The sequence below is a fragment of the Ranitomeya imitator genome, chromosome 2, assembly GCF_032444005.1.
Source record: "Ranitomeya imitator isolate aRanImi1 chromosome 2, aRanImi1.pri, whole genome shotgun sequence".
In the NCBI taxonomy this organism is placed as follows: domain Eukaryota; kingdom Metazoa; phylum Chordata; class Amphibia; order Anura; family Dendrobatidae; genus Ranitomeya; species Ranitomeya imitator.
The window spans coordinates 340,438,278-340,458,947 of NC_091283.1; the positions used below are offsets into that span (position 1 = coordinate 340,438,278).

At 52.2% G+C, this 20,670-nt stretch overlaps 1 protein-coding gene across 1 annotated transcript in view; it reads right to left on the reverse strand.

Annotated features, from left to right (window-relative positions):
• Positions 1-20,670, reverse strand: part of LOC138663672 (oocyte zinc finger protein XlCOF6-like) — a 55,970-nt gene that overhangs the window by 20,685 nt on the left and 14,615 nt on the right. Inside the window, exons 2-6 of the mRNA XM_069749959.1 lie at positions 13,268-13,398; positions 12,959-13,138; positions 12,754-12,877; positions 12,576-12,673; positions 12,287-12,377 (exon numbers count right to left, since the gene is read on the reverse strand). Of these exons, the coding sequence (XP_069606060.1) occupies positions 12,287-12,377; positions 12,576-12,673; positions 12,754-12,877; positions 12,959-13,138; positions 13,268-13,345 (571 nt within the window). The 5' untranslated portion in view covers positions 13,346-13,398. The remainder of the gene's footprint in view (positions 1-12,286; positions 12,378-12,575; positions 12,674-12,753; positions 12,878-12,958; positions 13,139-13,267; positions 13,399-20,670) is intronic.

Genomic DNA, 20,670 nt, shown 5'->3' on the forward strand with positions numbered 1-20,670 from the left:
GCGTTGTTTTTTGCCTCGTTTTTTTTTTTTTTTTCTTACGGTGTTTACTGAAGGGGTTAACTAGTGGGACAGTTTTATAGGTCGGGTCGTTACGGACGCGGCGATACTAAATATGTGTACTTTTATTGGTTTTTTTTATTTAGATGAAGAAATGTATTTATGGGAATAATATATTTTTTTTTTTTTTCATTATTTTGGAATATTTTTTTTTATTTTTTTTACACATTTGGAAATTTTTTTTTTTACTTTTTTACTTTGTCCCAGGGGGGGACATCACAGATCAGTGATCTGACAGTTTGCACAGCACTCTGTCAGATCACTGATCTGACATGCAGCGCTGCAGGCTTCACAGTGCCTGCTCTGAGCAGGCTCTGTGAAGCCACCTCCCTCCCTGCAGGACCCGGATCCGCGGCCATCTTGGATCCAGGGCTGGAGGGAGCAGGTAGGGAGGTGAGACCCTCGCAGCAACGCGATCACATCGCGTTGCTCCGGGGGTCTCAGGGAAGCCCGCAGGGAGCCCCCTCCCTGCGCGGTGCTTCCCTGCACCGCCGGCACATCGCGATCATCTTTGATCGCGGTGTGCCAGGGGTTAATGTGCCGGGGGCGGTCCGTGACCGCTCCTGGCACATAGTGCCGGATGTCAGCTGCGATAAGCAGCTGACACCCGGCCGCGATCGGCCGCGCTCCCCCCGTGAGCGCGGCCGATCGGCTATGACGTACTATCCCGTCCAGGGTCAGATAAGCCCAGGGCACCTCGACGGGATAGTACGTCTAAGGTCACAGAGGGGTTAATGGACCAAATACCCTCGGGACTACTAATTGCTCGGACATTAGCCATCGCCCATGACGGTAATGTGGTGGTGCGGTGTGTTATCCTGGGCGAAGACAATCTTACTCTCTCACCCAGAGTGAAGTGACACAGGTGCTGGGCATGCCAGAAGAATTGATGCAGCCGGAGGCCTTCAGTTGGCCGTAAAACAAGGAGATCCATGCACTGTGGCAGTTACAATGACTCCGGAGCACCCGCCTGGAAGTATGAAGGAGGGGTGCCGAATCTTAGAGCAGATGCAGGCTGAATTGACGGGACTCTCACCGCAACAGGTGCACCAGGTGGAAGCTGTACTGGAACCTTACCAGGATGTCTTTGCTCATCATGAAGAGGACTTCGGGTGCACTACAGCTATAACCCATGAAATACCCACAGGAAGCACTGCACAGAACCGGGAGAGATACCAGCAAATACCACCTCAGATGTTCAAGGAGGTGAAAGAAATGTTGGCACACATGCTGCGGAGTGGAGTCATACGGGAGAGCCAGAACCCGTGAGTAGCCCCGATTGTCCTAGTTCAGAAGAAAGACGGAACCCTGCGTTTTTCTGTCGACTATAGGCGACTGAATGCCGGTATGGTGCGGGATTCTTACCTCTTACCCAGAATTAAGGAGTCGCTATCTGCCTTAGAAAAGGTGAAGTATTTCTCGTCCCTGGATCTGGCCAGCGGATACTGGGAGGTGCCCATGGTGGAACACGACCGGCTGAAGACAGCGTTCATACTGCACATGGGATTGTTTGAATTTAATTGGATGCCCTTCAGCCTGACTAATGCTCCTGGGACATTTCAGCGATTGATGGAAAGGTGGCTGGGGGATCTGAACTTCGAAGCAACACTTATCTACCTGGACGATATTACTGCCTATGAGCCACCTTTGAAGAGCACCTCCGGCGGCTGGAGCAAGTAGACTGCAGAAGCATGGCCTGAAAGTGAAGCCCCAAAAATGTCACCTCTTCCGTAAGCAAATAGTGCCTGGGACATGTTGTCTCTGCTGAAGGGGTGGGAACTGCACATGAGAAAATAGCGGCAGTCCAGGACTAACCCACCCTGAAGACAGTAAAGGACATTCGGGACTTCATGGGGCTTACAAGGTACTACCGAAGGTTCGTGAAGAATTTCACTCGCATCACTAATCCACTGCTGGAACTATTGAAAGGGGTGCCATCTGGTGCAAAGAATCAGACCTTTCAGTGGGGAGATAGCCAAGAGGAAGCCTTCCGAGCCTTGAAGATGGCCTTGACTGAGGCTCCAATACTAGCCAACGCAGACTTTTCTCAGCCCTTCATTCTGCACACCGATGGAAGTCTTCATGGTCTGGGGATTTTGTTATTTCAAATGCAGGAAGGGAAAGAAAGAGTGATTGCCTACTCCAGTTGGTCCCTCCACGACTCGTAACGGAACCAGGATAACTACAATTTCTTCAAGTTGGAATTGCTGGCGTTGGTGTGGGCGATGACCGAAAAGTTCGCCAAATACTTGTCTGGATCTGAAGTCTTGGTGCGCACCGATAACAAGATCGCATATCGGGCTGGAGGTGAGAACACGCATGATGATTTTCTGTCGAGAGTGACCCATGAGCAACCTGGACACGACCGAAATGAAAAGTTGGAGGCAGAAGAGATTCCAGGTTTTCGGGACCTCACGAGGTCGTTGGCGGCGACCTAGGGACAGATTGGAGAGGCGTCTAGAGAAGAGGTGCTGGGACGATCTCGGGATGACTAGGTGGGACTCCAGCTGGAAGATAAGGAACTTGCCCAATTGAGACAGTGGGCGGCTCTGAAGATACTTCCCAGCCAATGCGAAAGAGACGCTCTGTCCCCAGGAAAATCTGCTGATTCTAAGGCAGTGGGAGAGACTCCAGTTGGAAGATGGCTTGCTGTATAGAAGGGTTCAGTTGGTGCAGGAGTTGGGGGTCACTTGGCAAGTGCTGCTCCCAGAGAAGTTGATCCAATTGGTGGCTATGGAGGCCCATGAGAGAGGGGCCCACTTTGGTCCGGAGAAGACTTTCCAGTGGTTGCAGAAGCTGGTATCTCCCCCGATTGAAGACTGCAGTAGAGGAGGCCTGCCAGCGATGTCAGAGCTGTTAACTAGCCAAACCGCCGGAGCAGAGAACTCCAAAGCAGACCATCATGACTTCAGCCCCCTTAGAGTTGTTGATCATTGATTACTTGACCGTGGGCCCAGCTCTTCTCGGGTATGAACATTGTCTGGTGATGACTGACCACTTTACCAAATTTGCTGTGGTGACTCCAACTCAGGATCAGACTGCTGCGCAGGCTATCTGCAAAAACTTCATCAGCGTGTATGGTTGCCCAAAAAAGATGCATTCGGACCAAGGCACTTGTTTCCAAGGTTGAGTGATGGAGGATTTACATTGTTTGTATCAGATTGAGAAGTCAAGGACGACGCCCTACCATCCTCAGGGGAATGGAGCCTTTGAATGCGTCAACCAGACGCTAATTCAGATGTAGAGAACATTGGAAGAAGATCGGAAAGTATGATGGCCTGAGTACGTGGCTGAATTGGTCCGGATGTCCAACAACCGAGTGATACTTCGTATACCCTGCTGTTCAGGTGAAAAGTACGGGAAATTACAGAGCTGGATTTGGATCCAGAAGCCTACCCACGGATGGGGTGTCTTCCTGGATCCGAGAACATCGACATCGGCTGCAGACTCTTCATTGGCTGGTGCAGACCAAGTTCCAGGAACTCAAACATCATGAAGCGACGCCCATTCGGGGGACAGTTCTCAAGGCCGGAGATCAAGTGTTGGTCCGAGAAAAGCGGCCTCGGGGCAAGTTAGAACATCAATAGGAAAAAACTCTGTATATGATGAAATGATCCAATGGGCCAGTATATGAAGTTCAACCCGAAAGGGAAGAAGGGGCACCTACCCGAATAGTCAACCGTAGCACATTATGTCCTTGCCTGTCACGGGATCCTGAAGAAGAGAAGAGAGTGCCAGGCGCCACAGAAACGCTTAGGGCACCTTTCCACTTGCGAGATAAATGTCCGTGTCTCGCATGTGAAAACCAAGCTCTGGCGCCGGCACTCCAGAGCGGAGAGTGTGCCTCCATGTATTGCTATGCAGCCGCGCTCTCCGCTCTGGAGTGGCGGCGCCACAGCTTGGTTTTCACATGCGAGACACGGACGTTTATCTCGCAAGTGGAAAGGAGCCCTTATTCCCACGGTCCCTGACTGTGATGAGGTAGAACCACTTGCCTCGTTATCAGACTTGGATAGTCCACTGCCCACCAGTCCAAGGGAAGTGCGTAGTCCTGAAAATCTAGAGATGGCTGATTCATTTTACCTGGACATGCTTCCATCTTCTATCCCTCAACCTGACTACCACTCAATCTGAACTACACAGTACTGATCGGACGACCACTGGAATACCCCCCCTATTAGTGATGAACAAGACCAGTTTATTTGTCAAAGGATTGTTAAAGAAATGGAAGAGTGTCAACGTCTACTGACAGGACTCTCGCCCGTGGAATGGCGAGCTAAGGGAGAGGGGAAGTGTAAGGGCTCACACTCACTTGCGAGAAACTCGGATGAGTCTCGCACGTCAACACCAAGCACTGCACCCATCACTCAGGAGCGGAGCGTGGGCTGCATGTATTGCTATGTGGCCGCACGCTCTGCTCCTGAGTGCCGGTGTAACAGGCCAGATTAACCCCCCGCCCAGAATATACCCGGGGTTAAAGTGGCCTAGGCCAGATTATCCCGGGTATATTCTGGCCTGGCCCAAACTATACCCCGGGGTTTAAATTGGACTAGTCCAGTTTATACCCCTCCAGGTCAGAATATACCCCAGGCAGCCAACAGGGCCCCAGGCAGCACACGGGGCCCCTGGCAGAAAACAGGGCCCCAGGCAGTGCACAGGGGCCCAAGGCAGCACACAGGGCCCCAGGAAGCACAGAGGGGCCCCAGGCAGCGCACAGGGCCCCAGGCAGCGCAGAGGGGCCCCAGGAAGAGCACGGGGCCCCAAACAGCGTACGGGGCCCCAGGCAGCGCAAAGGACTCCACGCAGCCCACAGGGGCCCCAGGCAGCGCACAGGGCCCCAGGCAGCACACAGGGGCCCAAGGCAGCACACAGGGCCCTAGGCAGCACACAGGGCCCCAGGCAGCGCACAGGGGCCCAAGGCAGCACACAGGGCCCTAGGCAGCACAGAGGGGCCCCAGGAAGAGCACAGGGGCCCCAGGCAGCGCACAGAGCAACTGGCAGCACAGAGGGGTCCCAGGCAGCACAGAGGGGCCCCTGGCAGCACAGAGGGGCCCCAGGAAGAGAACAGGATTCCAGGCAGCCCACAGGGGCCCCAGGCAGTGCACAGGGCCTCAGGCAGCACACGAGGTCCCAGGCAGCGCACGAGGCCCCAGACAGCACACGGAGCTCCAGGCAGCACACGGGGCCCCAGGCAGAGCACAAGGCCCCATACAGCGCACAGGGCCCCAGGCAGCGCACAGGACCCCAAGCAGCCCACAGGGGAGCCAGGCAGCCTGCAGGGCCCCAGGCAGCACAGAGGGGCCCCAGGAAGAGCACAGGGGCCCCAGGCAGCGCACAGGGCCCCAGGCAGCACAGAGGGGCCCAAGGAAGAGCACAGGGGCCACAGAAAGTGCATGGCACCCCAAACAGCGTACGAGGCCCCAGGCAGCCCACAGGGACCCCAGGCAGCCCACAGGGACCCCAGGCAGCCCATAGGGCCCCAGGCAGCCCACAGGGGTCCCAGATAGCGCACAGGGGGGCAGAGACAGTGAGCAAGGGGGTAAGAGATAGTGCACAAGGGGGGGAAATAGACAGAGCGCATGTCCCCTGTCTGGGACCCCCTGTGAGTTATCTGGGACCCACTGTACGCTGTCTGGACCCCCTGTGCGATGTCTGGGGCCCTGCTCTTGAGTATATCACTCAATCCTGTAAGGCTAGTTTCACATTTGCGTACAGCCGTGCGCATGCATACGCTCTCAGTGAAGCCTTGACCATTGCTGCGCCCCGCCGGTTAAGCTCTGCCCACGTTCTTCTGACTGTGCTGTAATCCGCGGCAAAGGCTACAAGTTGGATTTTCTTGCATTCACCGAATCGTCAAAACAACGCATGCAGACGCAAATGCAAACATCTGCAGGGCCTGCGTACCGAATGATAAAGATAGGGTACGCAGGCCGTACCTGGGCGGAGCTTAACTGGCGGGCGCGGCAGTGGGCGGGGCTTCACTGAGAGCGTACACAACCATGCGCAAATGTGAAACTAGCCTAAGATGTCTAGGGCCCCTGTGCGATGTCTGGGACCCCTGTACTCTGCCTGGGGCCCCGTGTGCTGCCTGGTGCCCCTGTGCGCTGCCTGGGCCCCCGCGCTCTGCCTGGGGCCCCGCGTGCTGCCTGGGGCCCCGCGTGCTGCCTGGGGCCCCGTGTGCTACCTGGGGCCCTGTGCGCTGCCTGGGGCCCCTGTGCGCTGCCTGGGACCTCGTGTGCTGCATGGGTCCCTGTGCACTGCCTGGAGCCCCTGTGCTCTGCCTGGGGCCCCATTAGCTGTCTCTGCCCCGTGTGCTGCCTGGGGCCCCTGTGCTCTGCCTGGCCAGGCAGCACACAGGGGCCCCAGGCAGCACCCGGGGCCCCAGGAAGCACACGGGGCAGACAGCTAATGGGGCCCCGGGTGCTGCCTGGGGCCCCTGTGTGCTGCCTGGAGTCCCTGTGCGCTCCCTGGAGTCCATGTGCTGCCTGGGGCCCTGTACGCTGCCTGGAGCCCCTGTGCTCTGCCTGAGGCCCCATGTGCTGCCTGGGGCCCCGTGTGCTGCCTGGGGCCCCTGTGCTCTGCCTGGGGCCCCATGTGCTGCCTGGGGCCCTGTGCGCTGTCTGGGCCCCCGTGCTCTGCCTGGGGCCCCTGTGTGCTGGCTGTGACCTTGTGTGTTGCCTGGGGCCCCGTGTGCTGCCTGGTGCCCCTGTGTGCTGCCTGGGACCTAGTGTGCTGCATGGGTCCCTGTGCGCTGCCTTGGGGCCCCTGTGTGCTGCCTGGGGCCCTGTGCGCTGCATGGGGCATGGTGTTGCCTAGGGCCCTCTGCACTGCCTGGGGCCCTGTACGTTGCCTGGGGCCCTTTTGCACTGCCTGGAGCCCTGTGCGCTGCCTGGGCCCTTGTTTGCTGCCTGGGGCCCTGTGCGCTGCCTGGAGCCCCCGTGCGCTGCCTGGGGCGCCTGTGCGCTGCCTGGGGCGCCGTGCGCTGCCTGGGGCCCCGTTATTAAGAATGTCACTCAATGGTTCTCAAAAGCCCGAAAAGTCCAATTTATACACCGGGGTATAGTTTGGACTAGGCCAGAATATACCCGGGGTATAATCTGGCCCAGAGGGGTATAGTTCTGGCCTAGGCCACTTTAACCCCGGGTATATTCTGGGCGGGGGGTTAATCAGGCCTGTTACACCGGGGTATAAATTGGACTAGTCCAGTTTATACCCCTCTGGGCCAGATTATACCCCGGGTATATTCACTTGCGGGAAACTTGGATGAGTCTCGCACGTCAATACCCGGTGTAACAGGCCAGATTAACCCCCCGCCCAGAATATACCCGTGGCCTAGGCCAGATTATATCCCGGGTATATTCTGGCGTAGTCCAAACTATACCCCGGGGTACAAATTGGACTAGTCCAGTTTAAACCCCTCAAGGTCAGAATATACCCCAGCTACTGTAGATCAGATTTTTCAGGCTTTTGAGAACAATTGAGTGACATTTTTAATAATGGGGCCCCAGGCAGCACACAGGGGCCCCAGGAAGCACACGGGGCCCCAGGCAGCGCACAGGGGCCACAGGCAGCGCACAGGGGCCCCAGGCAGAGCACAGGGCCACAGGCAGTGCACGGGGCCCCAAGCAGTGCACAGGGGCCCCAGGCAGTGCACAGGACCCCAGGCAGCCCACAGGCCCCATGCAGTACACTGGGCTCCAGGCAGCGCACAGGGGCCCCAGGCAGCACACGGGCCCCAGGCAGCTCACATGGCCCCAGGCAGCGCACAAGGGCCCCCGACAATGTACAGGGCCCCAGGCAGTGCACAGGGCCCCATGCAGCACACGGGCCCCAGGCAGCGCAGAGACCCATGCAGCACACGAGGTCCCAGGCAGAACACAGGGGCCCCAGGCAGCGCACAGGGCCCCAGGCAGCACACGGGGCCCCAGGCAGCACACGGGGCCCCAGGCAGCACACGGGGCCCCAGGCAGAGCACAGGGGCCCCAAGCAGCACACAGGGCCCCAGGCAGAGCACAGGGCCCCAGGCAGCACATGGGCTCCAGGGAGCGCACAGGGGCCCTAGGCAGTGCACAGGGGCCCCAGGCAGCACACGGGGCCCCAGGCAGAACATGGGGCCCCAGGCAGAGCACAGCAGCCCAGACAGCGCACAGGGGCCCCAGGCAGCACATGGGCTCCAGGGAGCGCACAGGGGCCCCAGGCAGCACACGAGGCCCCAGGCATAACATGGAGCCCCAGGCAGTGCACAGGGGCCCCAGGCAGCGCACAGGGCCCCAGGCAGCACATGGACCTCAGGGAACGCACAGGGGCCCCAGGCAGCACACGGAGCCCCAGGCAGCACATGGGGCCCCAGGCAGAGCACAGAGGCCCCAGGCAGAGCACAGGGGCCCCAGGCAGCACATGGACTCCAGGCAGTGCACAGGGGCCCCAGGCAGCACACGGGGCCCCAAGCAGCACACGGGGCCCCAGGCAGCACATGGGGCCCCAGGCAGAGCACAGTGTCCCAGACAGCGCATAGGGGCCCCAGGCAGCGCACAGGGCCCCAGGCAGCACACGGGGCCTCAGGTAGCACATGGGGCCCCAGGCAGCGCACAGGGGCCCCAGGCAGCGCAGGGGGCTCCAGGCAGTGCAGAGGGGCCCAAGGCAGCGCACAAGGGCCCCCGACAATGTACAGGGCCCCAGAGAGAACACAGGGCCCCATGCAGCACACGGGCCCCGGGCAGCACATGGGCTCCAGGGAGCTCACAGGGGCCCCAGGCAGCACACGGGGGCCCAGGCAGCACACAGGGCCCCAGGCAGTGCACAGGGGCCCCAGGCAGCACATGGGGCCCCAGGCAGAGCACAGCAGCCCAGACAGTGCACAGGGGCCCCAGGCAGCGCACAGGGCCCCAGGCAGCGAACAGGGCCCCAGGCAGCACATGGGCTCCAGGGAGCGCACAGGGGCCCCAGGCAGCACACGAGGCCCCAGGCAGCACATGGAGCTCCAGGCAGAGAACAGGGGCCCCAGGCAGCACATGGACTCCAGGGAGCACACAGGGGTGAAGCCCCACCCACTGCCGCACCCACCAGTTAAGCTCCGCAAAGATAGGCATGCGGGCGCATGTGGCCTGCGTACCCTATCTTTATCATTGGGTACGCAGGCCCTGCGGATGTTTGCGTCTGCATGCGTTGTTTTGACGATTCGGTGAATGCAAGAAAATCCATCTTGTTGCCTTCGCCGCGGGTTGCAGCACCGTCAAAAGAACGTGGGCGGAGCTTAACCAGCGGGGCGCAGCAGTGGTCAAGGCTTCACTGAGAGCGTACGCATGCGCACGGCTGTACGCAAATGTGAAACTAGCCTTACAGGATTGAGTGATATACTCAAGAGCAGGGCACCAGATATCGCACAGGGGGTCCCAGACAGCATACAGTGGGTCCCAGATAGCGCACAGGGGACATGCGCTCTGTCTATTTCCCCCCCTTGCGCGCTATCTCTTACCACCTTGCTCACTGTCTCTGCCCCGTGTGCTGCCTGAGGCCCCTTTGCGCTGCCTGGGGCCTCTGTGGGCTGCCTGGGGTCCTGTGCACTGCCTGGGGTACCGTGCGCTGTTTGGCACTCCGTGCGCTGCCTGGGGCCCCTGTGTGCTGCCTGGGGCCCTGTGCGCTGCCTGAGGCCCTGTGTTCTGCCAGGAGCCCCGTGTGCTGCCTGAGGCCCCTGTGCGTTGCCTGGGGCCTTGTGCGCTGCCTGGGGCCTTGTGGGCTGCCTGGGGCCCCTGTGGGCTGCCTGGGGTCCTGTGCACTGCCTGGGGCATCGTGCGCTGTTTGGGGCTCCGTGCGCTGCCCGGGGCCCCTGTGGGCTGCCTGGGGCCCTATGCGCTCCCTGGGGCCCCTGTGTGCTGCCTGGGGCCCTGTTCTCTGCCTGGGGCTCTGTGCGCTGCCTGGGGCCTTGTGCGCTGCCTTGGGCCCTGTGCGCTGCCTGGGGCCCCGTTTGCTGCCTGGGGCTCCGTTATTGATTTTTTCTCTTGTAGGCCTTATAGAAGGGCTGAAGGGTGATGAGTAAGGCAATCACTGGGATCTGCAAAACTGAGTATATATTGCCAAGCCTGTTCATAGTGGCCATCTTTTGAGCTGCCAGGTGACCCTGAACAGTGCTCCCAATACACTGTATCTGCAAACGTATCTAGCAAGATCTGCATTCAAATAGCTAAATGGTGCACCTCCCCTTCTTAACCCTGCCATGTGCCCAGACACTAGTGTACAAACATGTATAGGGTATTCCCGGATTCATGAGAATTTGGAAAATAATTTGTAAGGTCCATCTGTTTCCTATTATCATTTGTGAAGAATTCCAAAATTATCACCACAGTGACACACATCAGATTTAAATAATGGGACCTGGTTAGGAACACAAAACTGGCTATGGTAAGTGGTTAAATCAGAGTATTTTGGGCACTATCTACTGCTCCCCATTTCAGGAGCGATTGTGCAGTAATTCAAATTCTTTAGGATTAAATACATAATGTAATATATGATGCTGAGTGAATCTATGAAACCAGGATAAGGGAAACTCTGATGTTATTGTGCTGAAATTCATACTTTGCCCTCACTGCACATGTAATGTTGTGGATCAGGAGAGTAGGTAGTCATCCTACAAGATATCAGGGTTCTTGGAAGACAACAGCATCATTACCCTCCGCTTTCTCTTAGGCCTCTTTCACACTTCCGTCGGTATGGGTCCGTCGCAATGCGTTGGGCTGACGTACTGACGGACGTTGTGAAAGTTTTGCACGATGTGGGCAGCGGCTGCAGTTTTTTAGACGCATCCACTGCCCATTCTGCAGTGCGGGGAGGAGGGGGCGGAGTTTCGGCTGCGCATTTGCGGTCGAAAATGGCAGATGCGACGTACAAAAAAAGTTACATTGAACGTTTTCTTGTGACGACGGTCCGCCAAAACACGACGGATCCATCGCACGATGGACGCAACGTGTGGCAATCCGCCGCTAATACAATTTTATGGGCAAAAAAGCATCCTGCGAGCACATTTGCAGGACCTGTTTTTTGCCCAAAACGACGGATTGCGAAAAACGGAAGTGTGAAAGAGGCCTTACAGGCAAATCTTAATTTTTTTCTTCAAGTGATTTTTTAACTTGTCCGCACATTCAACGTACGCTATCATTTTACTTTGTAGTTTACAGATCTGGGCAGGTAAGAGTCAGCATCTTCTAATTTCAGTTGGTAATTAGATCTGCCAGGTTCTGTAGAAGGGCTTCAATGCACAAAGTCAATTGAACAGTTTTAAGTGGAGGAGAATGTTGTGGTCAAGAGACAAAATGGAAATCACACAATTGTGATATAGCCTGACTACACGACCGATAAAGCAGCCACAGCTGGTGACTGAGAAGAAACTGTGACTTCTCTGCATTTAGTGGTCACTAGTGATGAGCGAATATACTCGTTTCTCAAGATTTCTCGAGCATGCTAGGGGTCCTCCAAATATTTTTTAGTGCTCGGAGGTTTAGTTTTTCTTGTCGCAGCTGAATGATTTACATCTGTTAGCCAGCATAAGTACATGTGAGGGTTGCCTGGTTGCTAGGAAATCCCCACATGTACTTATGCTGGCTAACAGATGTAAATCATTCAGCTGCGGCAAGAAAAACTAAATCTCTGAGCACTAAAAAATACTCGGAGGACCCCCGAGCATCAGCATGCTCGAGAAATCTCGAGTAACGAACATATTCGCTCATCACTAGTGGTCACTACTCACCTGGATATACAATATCTGCATTCAAATAGCTAAATGGCGCTCCTTCCATTCTTAACCCTGCCATGTGCCCAGACAGTATTGTACAACCGTATACTGGGTATTGTCGGATTCAAGAGAAAATGATTTGTAAGCTCCAATTGTGTTCTATTATCCTTTATAAAAAATTCCAAAGTTATTAACATATGGAGTGACAAACATCAGATTTGAAGAATGGGGCCGAATTACGAACACAAAACTGACTGCGGAAAGTGGTTAAATCAGAGTATTTTGGGTACTAACTACTGTAGTCAAAAACGGTAAATATAGATAATATCTACTGACATGATCAAACTTAATGGTCTTCCTCAGTAAAAAATGAGTAACTAGTGGAGAATGTTATGCTCTAGCGACAAAATGGTGAAAAGGCCAGACTTGATGACAGGTAAGGTAGCCACAACCAGTGACTGAGAAGAATCTGTGACTCCTCTGTTTTTAGTGGTTACAACTCACCTGGGTATTCATAAGTAGGCATCTCCTCTTTACACCACTCATCACCCCTCACATATGTCTCTGTAGTATTAATATCGGTCAGATCTTCACCCTGAAACAAATATTGTAAAAGTCACAGACAGATGGAGAAGTCACATCTATGATCAGCTCTAATCCTGCCATCTCCACCGTTCTCATTACACAAGTATAAAACATATAATACTTGTGGATAAAACAAGACTGAGCACAAGACCTTCACAGCCGTCTACACATCATAGGGGAGATCTCATGAAACCTTCTCTTCATCTACCTGATGATCCTGAGGAATATTAGGATCTTCTTGTTTACAGTCCTGTGGAAGAAGAGGACGGGGACATCTATCTGGTGTTGTCATCTTACTGGATAGATCTGGAGGAAACACAGACGGACTGAATTAATTCTTTACATACAGATAATTATGGCCGTGTGTATTTAGTCTTGTCTATTACCTGGTGATGTGAGGGGCTGGGGAACGTCCATCATGACGTCGTTGTACACAACTTTGTGTCTTTCTAAATATTCCCACTCTTCCATGGAGAAATAGACAGCGACGTCCTGACACCTTATAGGAACCTGACACATGCAAAGATACCGTCATCCCCCATCCCTTCATAGCATTAGTATATAATGTCCCAGCATTCCCAGCAGTGTCACCTCTCCAGTCAGCAGCTCAATCATCTTGTAGGTGAGTTCTAAAATCTTCTGGTCATTGATGTCCTCATGTATCAGGGAGTGAGGTGGAGGCCCCGTGATTGGGCTCAGGGGTCCTCCCCATCCCTCAGACACAGGGTCCTGACAGCGCTCACTAGAGGTCTTCTTCACTACTGTGTAATCCTGGTTATGGAGAGACACATTAATAAATCTCACTACAGACATTTCCAGAGTCCTCACCTCTCCAGTTCTTTTCATCTATTATTCTCATAGATAAGAATGTTGTAATGTGACATCATCAGAATCTCTCACCTCTCCAGTAAGCCGGAAGACGATCTCTAGGGTGAGGTGTAAAATCCTCTTTGCCATCTTGTCTCTGTCCATATCCATCCTCTCTCTTAATGTAAAAAATCTCCACTGAGAAGATCTGATATTGTAGAGACCTGAATGAGAAGAAGATGAGCCGATGTAACATCATTAAAATCCTGTGTAATAATACAATTACTGGAGATAATTAGCGAAACATATGAGATTTATTATTTTACACTATTTAGTTTCCTTCTCTACATCTACTAATAAAATCTATACATTTTCGGCCACAGAAAACAAGCAGTTTCTTCCTCGGAGTCGGCAGCTGAATATGTTTCTCATAGACTCATCTTCCATAACGCTAATTCTCGTCTGATTTACCGACCCTAGAATCGGCATTAGCAATACTGCAGGAGATATTCATTACACGTGACATGAGAAATAACTACTTTATGATGAGGATGAAATCTTCATCTTCTATTACGGCTCTAGAAGCAGATTTGGCCGGAGTCCGTGACTGACTCCATCCCCACCGGCCATCTATACGAATGTTTCCAGTCTTCCCAGCACTGTAATCTTCTATCACGTGTGAGGGGTTGACACGCTTAGCTGCTTCTGCAGGTAGACACAGGAACACTTGGATAGTGAAACACCTGCAGACACCTAGCAATGTCCTCCACTCCTCCTGGAGCAACATCGGGGTGTTCCCTCTCCCAACACACACCCCGACTGTCTCTCATATCCATGTATTTATCCAGGACCATGTGATGATCACTAGTGATGAGCAAGCATGCTCGCCACTACTCAGTGCTCGGAGCTCGCTGAGTATTTCCGGGTTTGCTCGGCGGGAGCTCGGGTCCCCGCCCTTCATGTTTGGCACTCTTTAGAGAGCCAATGAACATGCATGGATTGTCTGCCACACACTGTAATTCCGCAGCCATGTTGGTTGTGGCATTACAGTGATTGGCTGGCCGCACAGCATCATCAGGTCTATATCAGACCTAGCGCCGCCATGCTCATCACAGTCTGCTCTGGAATCAGGCAGTGTATGGAGAGTAGCTGCTGAGCTAGGGAGAGATTTGCTTGCTTCGTACTTAGTCTGGGTATACCATATATAACACACATATCCATCTCAACTAACAGTCCGAGGACTAATAAAGCTGCATAGATATCAGTGCTGGGCAGGCAGGCAGTGTATGTGGCAGACTTCAGTGCATATAGCAAGAGGGTCCATTCCAGTTCTGTCTGCTGCTGCCTATTACAAATATTTCTAGACATAGCCCCAGGTATCAGGGGCCAGGAATAACTTTTTTTGGATCTTAATCCTGATAATTTGCTTTAAAAGCAATCCAGAGAACACCGTTTTTCTGCTCCATTTGCTTGTTGACACTGCAGAACACAGCCAGATCCTTTCCATATTACAGCGCTAAAAATCCAGCTATTTTAAACTGGGGTTTGTCCGTCACACGGATCACATATCAATGCGCTCACACTTGTGCCATTTCAGGCCTCCATTTAAATTTTTTTTGCAGTGTTTTAACCAAGTTATTGACACCAGTTTATTGGAAAAAAATATTTACCTACAGGCCAGATATTTTAAACTGGGGTTTGTCCGTCACATGGATTACAGTTATGGCCAAAAGTATTGACACCCCTGCAATTCTGTCAGATAATACTCATTTTCTTCCTGAAAATGATTGCAAACACAAATTATTTGGTATTATTATCTTCATTTAATTTATCTTAAATGAAAAAACACAAAAAGAATTGTCCTAAAGCGAAATTGGATATAATTCCACAGCAAACATAAAAAAGGTGGACAAAAGTATTGGCGCTGTTCGAAAAATCATGTGATGCTTCTCTAATTTGTGTAATTAACAGCACCTGTAACTTACCTGTGGCACCTAACAGGTGTTGGCAATAACTAAATCACACTTGCAGCCAGTTGACATGGATTAAAGTTGACTCAACCTCTGTCCTGTGTCCTTGTGTGTACCACATTGAGCATGGAGAAAAGAAAGAAGACCAAAGAACTGTCTGAGGACTTGAAAAACCAAATTGTGAGGAAGCATGAGCAATCTCAAGGCTACAAGTCCATCTCCAAAGACCTGAATGTTCCTGTGTCTACCGTGCGCAGTGTCATCAAGAAGTTTAAAGCCCATGGCACTGTGGCTAACCTCCCTAGATGTGGACGGAAAAGAAAAATTGACAAGAGATTTCAACACAAGATTGTGCGGATGTTTGATAAAGAACCTAGACTAACATCCAAACAAGTTCAAGCTGCCCTGCAGTCCGAGGGTACAACAGTGTCAACCTGTACTATCCGTCGGCGTCTGAATGAAAAGGGACTGTATGGTAGGAGACCCAGGAAGATCCCACTTCTTAACCCGAGACATAAAAAAGCCAGGCTGGAGTTTGCCAAAACCTACCTGAAAAAGCCTAAAACATTTTGGAAGAATGTTCTCTGGTCAGATGAGACAAAGGTAGAGCTTTTTGGGCAAAGGCATCAACATAGAGTTTACAGGAGAAAAAAAGAGGTATTCAAAGAAAAGAACATGGTCCTTACAGTCAAACATGGTGGAGGTTCCCTGATGTTTTGGGGTTGCTTTGCTGCCTCTGGCACTGGACTGTTTGACCGTGTGCATGGCATTATGAAGTCTGAAGACTACCAACAAATTTTGCAGCATAATGTAGGGCCCAGTGTGAGAAAGCTTGGTCTCCCTCAGAGGTCGTGGGTCTACCAGCAGGACAATGACCCAAAACACACTTCAAAAAGCACTAGAAAATAGTTTGAGAGAAAGCACTGGAGACTTCTAAGGTGGCCAGCAATGAGTCCAGACCTGAATCCCACAGAACACCTGTGGAGAGATCTAAAAATGGCTGTTTGGAGAAGGCACCCTTCAAATATCAAGGACCTGGAGCAGTTTGCCAAAGAAGAATGGTCTAAAATTCCAGCAGAGCTTGTAAGAAACTCATTGATGGTTACCAGAAGCGGTTGGTCGCAGTTATTTTGGCTAAAGGTTGTGCAACCAAGTATTAGGCTGAGGGTGCCAATACTTTTGTCTGGCTCATTTTTGGAGTTTTCTGTGAAATGATCAATGTTTTGCTTTTTGCTTCATTCTCTTTTGTGTTTTTTCATTTAAGACAAATTAAATGAAGATAATAATACCAAATAATTTGTGTTTGCAATCATTTTCAGGGAGAAAATGAGTATTATCTGACAGAATTGCAGGGGTGTCAATAATTTTGGCCATGACTGTACATATAAGTTCACTCCAAATTCAGCCATTTGTAGTGACTGTGGAAAATATTGTCCTCCATTTAAAATGGGCAAGGTGCGTGGCAAGAGAAGGGGAACTGGACATGATGGTGTTGGCGATGGTACATGCAGTGGACGAGGCCGTGGGCAAGCTGAAATTGTGCCACAACAAACACCCACATCTTCTCCCTGACCTTCCCTTCCCAATTACTAGGGGACCCCAGCAGCACACCACTATTGAACCAAGAGCAGCGTCAAAAGGTTATTGCTTGGACAGCAGATAATGCTTCCAGTCACTTTACCACCACCACCCTGTCTTCCACATGATCAAGTCTCAGTAGCCGTGAGTCTGAACCGCATATTCCTCACCCTGATCCTCCCAACATGCCAGGTCCCTGGAGACAACTGATCCCACACTTGGACACTCCGAAGAGCTGTTCACTTTTCCATTTATAGATTTGGGCCTATCGCCCGGTCTACTTGATGCGGTGCGAGAGGAGATCGCATGTAGAGATGCCCAAATATTTGAGCAGCTACAGTCACACGAAGGTGACGGTGGGAAAGTGTCACAAGAGGTGGCTGATGATGAGACACAATTGCCAGAAAGTCAGGAGGAGGACCAGGGTGCAGAAATGGAAGATGAGGTGGTGGATGATATAGTAACTGACCCAACCTGGCAGGAGGACATGCAGAGCTAGGACAGCAGCACACAAGGGGAGGGAGGCGTAGCACCCCAACAGGCAGGAAGAAGCAGTGTGGTGGCCGCAGACAGAAGGCGGGCAACTGTTCCCCGTAACACCAACACAACGGAATTTGCCAATACAACTGTTAAGTCTTCCTGAGTCTGGTTGTTTTTTAAAGACTCTGCCGATAACCCCAAAAAAGCCATTTGCACCACCTGCCAGGCCAGCATCAGCAGGGATAGCAAAACTACCGCCTGAGCACCACCAGCATGATCAGGCACATGGCAGCAAAGAACCCGACTTTGTAGGCCGAACACAAGGGTCCAGGAATAGTGTCTGCAGGTAACAACACTGCTTCTTCCGCTGTTGTGCATGCAATCCAATCCCCTGTCCATAGTGCATGCAAAGATGCCTCCTGCCCTGCACCTGTTGTTGCACACTCAACTAGCACCATCATCAAGCACGTCCACATCCTTGTTCCAGCGCAGCGTTCATTTGTCCATACCCCAATCCTTGGAATGTAAGCGCAAATACGCAGCCAATGCTCCACTACTAAATTCACACATTTCGAGACTGCTTGCGCCTGAAATGTTGCCTTTTAGGCTCATGGAGATGGCAGCTTTCCGCAAGCTGTTTGCACAGCCATCCCTCGGTACTCGGTCTCCAGCCGCCACTATTTCTCCCGGTGTGCCATCCCTCATTACACAAGCATGTGTCCCACATTAGCTATGCCCTCAACAATGCCCTCAACAATGCAGTTACTGGGAAAGTCCTCCTATCCACGGACATGTGGACAAGTGCTTGTGGGCAGGGACGATACATCTCGCTGGCGGCACAGGGTTAACATAGTGGAAAGCGGGACCCAGTCAGACCTGGGGATAGATACGTCCTTCCGACGCCGAGGATTGCGGGCGATGTCAATCAGGGTTTGACCCACAGTCTACAGCTCCTGCACCTCATCCTCCTCTTCAGCCTACATCTCCGAAATGACCACATCAGTCACAAGCTGTAAGCACTGCTGCTCTGCCTCAGCCAAGCAGCAACAGGCTGTGCTGAAGCTAAAATGCTTAATTGACAAACCGCACAATGCTGAAGAGATGAAGACAGCTCTGAAAGAGAAGGCAGATGTGTGGCTGACACCGCTGAACGTACATCCAGGCATGGTCGTGTGTGACAATGGCTGGAACCTGGTGGCGGCTCTGAGGCAAGGCAAGATCAAACACGTTCCATGCCTGGCCTATGTGCTTAACCTCGTGTTTCAGAGGTTTCTCAAAACCTACCCGAAGCTGGCGGATCTGCTTGTTGCTACCTTTGTGTCCATTTTAGAAAGTCAGCTACAGCTTCCACCGCCCTTGCCATGCTTCAGCAGCGCTTGCAGCTTCTGGCTCACCGACTAGTGTGTGATGTCCATACACATTGGAACTCTACACTGCAGATGTTGGAAAGGATTTGTGAGCAGAAGAGGGCAGTTGTTGACTACCAGCCTGAACACGGCTATTCAGACTTCACACATAAAACATCAGGAGTGGACATGGATGTCAGAAATATGTACCATCCTCCAAAACTTTGAGGACTCCACCAAGATGGTGAGCAGCAATAATGCCATAATTAGCGTCACCATCCTGTTTCTGTGTTCGGAAACGCTCTCTACTCACAATCAAAGAGGATGCATTGCAGGCAGAGCACGATGAGATGGAGTAAGGAACCATACAGGGTGATTACACACACCCCAGCCTCATCTCATCCCAAAGTGGTTTGGGTGACAATGACGAAAAGGAAGAGTAGAAAGAACAGGAGCTAGTTTCATGGGCTTTAGATAGTACTACCTGCACAACTGTCATACCGTCTGTTCAGCGTGGATGGCCTGAGGACACGTAGGAGGAGGAGGAGAGCATGGACAGTCGTCCTCTTGGTGAGGACATGGAAGTCTTGCTTGTTAGCAGTCTGGCACGCATGGCTGAGTTTATGTTACGCTGCCTTTCCCGTGACCCTCACGTTCTCCAAATTTTGGGTGACAGTCATTACTGGTTGGTGACACTTCTAGACTCACGCTACAACTTTCTATCTCTTATTCCCGAGGTGGAAAGGTCTACTAAAATGGGCCCTTGTTGCGGAATTATTTAAAAAATTCCCATCTGAAAACACTGGCGGCAGAGGTCACAGTTCATTGCACAACAAAGGAGTACAGGCGAGAGAGACACAACTCCAATCCAGCAGAGGCAATGGAACACTGGCAAAGTTCTGGGAGAGTTTTCTCAAATCCTCCCATCACACGCCCTGAGGCGCAGGGTACTCTCACAAGGAGTGCAAAGTTTTGGAAGATGCGGAAGGAGTACCATGCTGAATGTACCAACATCCTCCGTGATTCATCTGTCCCTTATAATTATTGGGTCTCCAAGCTGGGCACGTAGCATGAACTGGCTCTTTACGCCTTGGAGGTCCTGGCCTGCCCTGCCGCTAGCGTTTTGTCAGAGCGGTTTTTTAGTAACACTGGTGGAATTATAACTGATAAGTACATTCGCCTGTCAACTGAAAATGCTGACAGGCTGACACTTATAAAAATGAACAAGGGCTGGATTGGGCCAGACTTCTCAACACCACCGAATAATAGCAGTGTAACATAAACTCAAATCCAGTGTCTTTTTTTTAAGAGGTCTATTCCCATGCACCTCTTCACACCAACACATGGGTATACGCTTCCTGATGATGGCTATTTGCTGTTTTCCTCCTCATTCTCCACCACCATATCACCAGGGTGACCGTGGTCTGTGATGCAACACCCACATAATTTTTTTAAAGGGTGTTTCTGATGCCCGTAAAAACTATTTGATAGACAGTGTGTTCATGTTTACCCCCAGGGGTAAATGTTTGTCAGCCTATACACTTCGTGTATGGGCATTACAAGTATAGGAGACCCACTCCTTTCCAATGGGAACATTTTTTTATGAGGCACTCCTCCACGTCTCTTCCAAGGGTTATGGAGTCCCTCCAAATTTTTGCCAGCCCTTGCATTCACTGCATAGGCAAACACTATGGGAGACCCACTCCCTACTAATGGGAACATTGTTTTCAGGAGGCCTTCCTGGATGTCTTGACGTACGTCCTGTACGTCTACGCACTGGAAAAATGCTCGAATTTCCCAAAGACTTACATTTGGCTTGTTGCTCGGGTCGAGCACCCGAGCATTCCAATTTGCTCGACTGAGCAAATAGCACCCAAGCATTTCAGTGCTTGATAATCACTAATGATCACATGATCGTGACATCAAAGCAGGTCCTGCTAGTACACATGCAGGTGTCGGCTCTGCATGAGGGGATAGGGTGAGAACCCTCCCTCCCACTCTGAGTGCTCACATAAAACCAGACCATTGTAACTTTAAGATAAACCCTCTCAGCACTTAGTGTGCTGGAGGCAAAAATAATCCGGTTCTACATCACTGACTGTAGGATATGCAGTGACACATA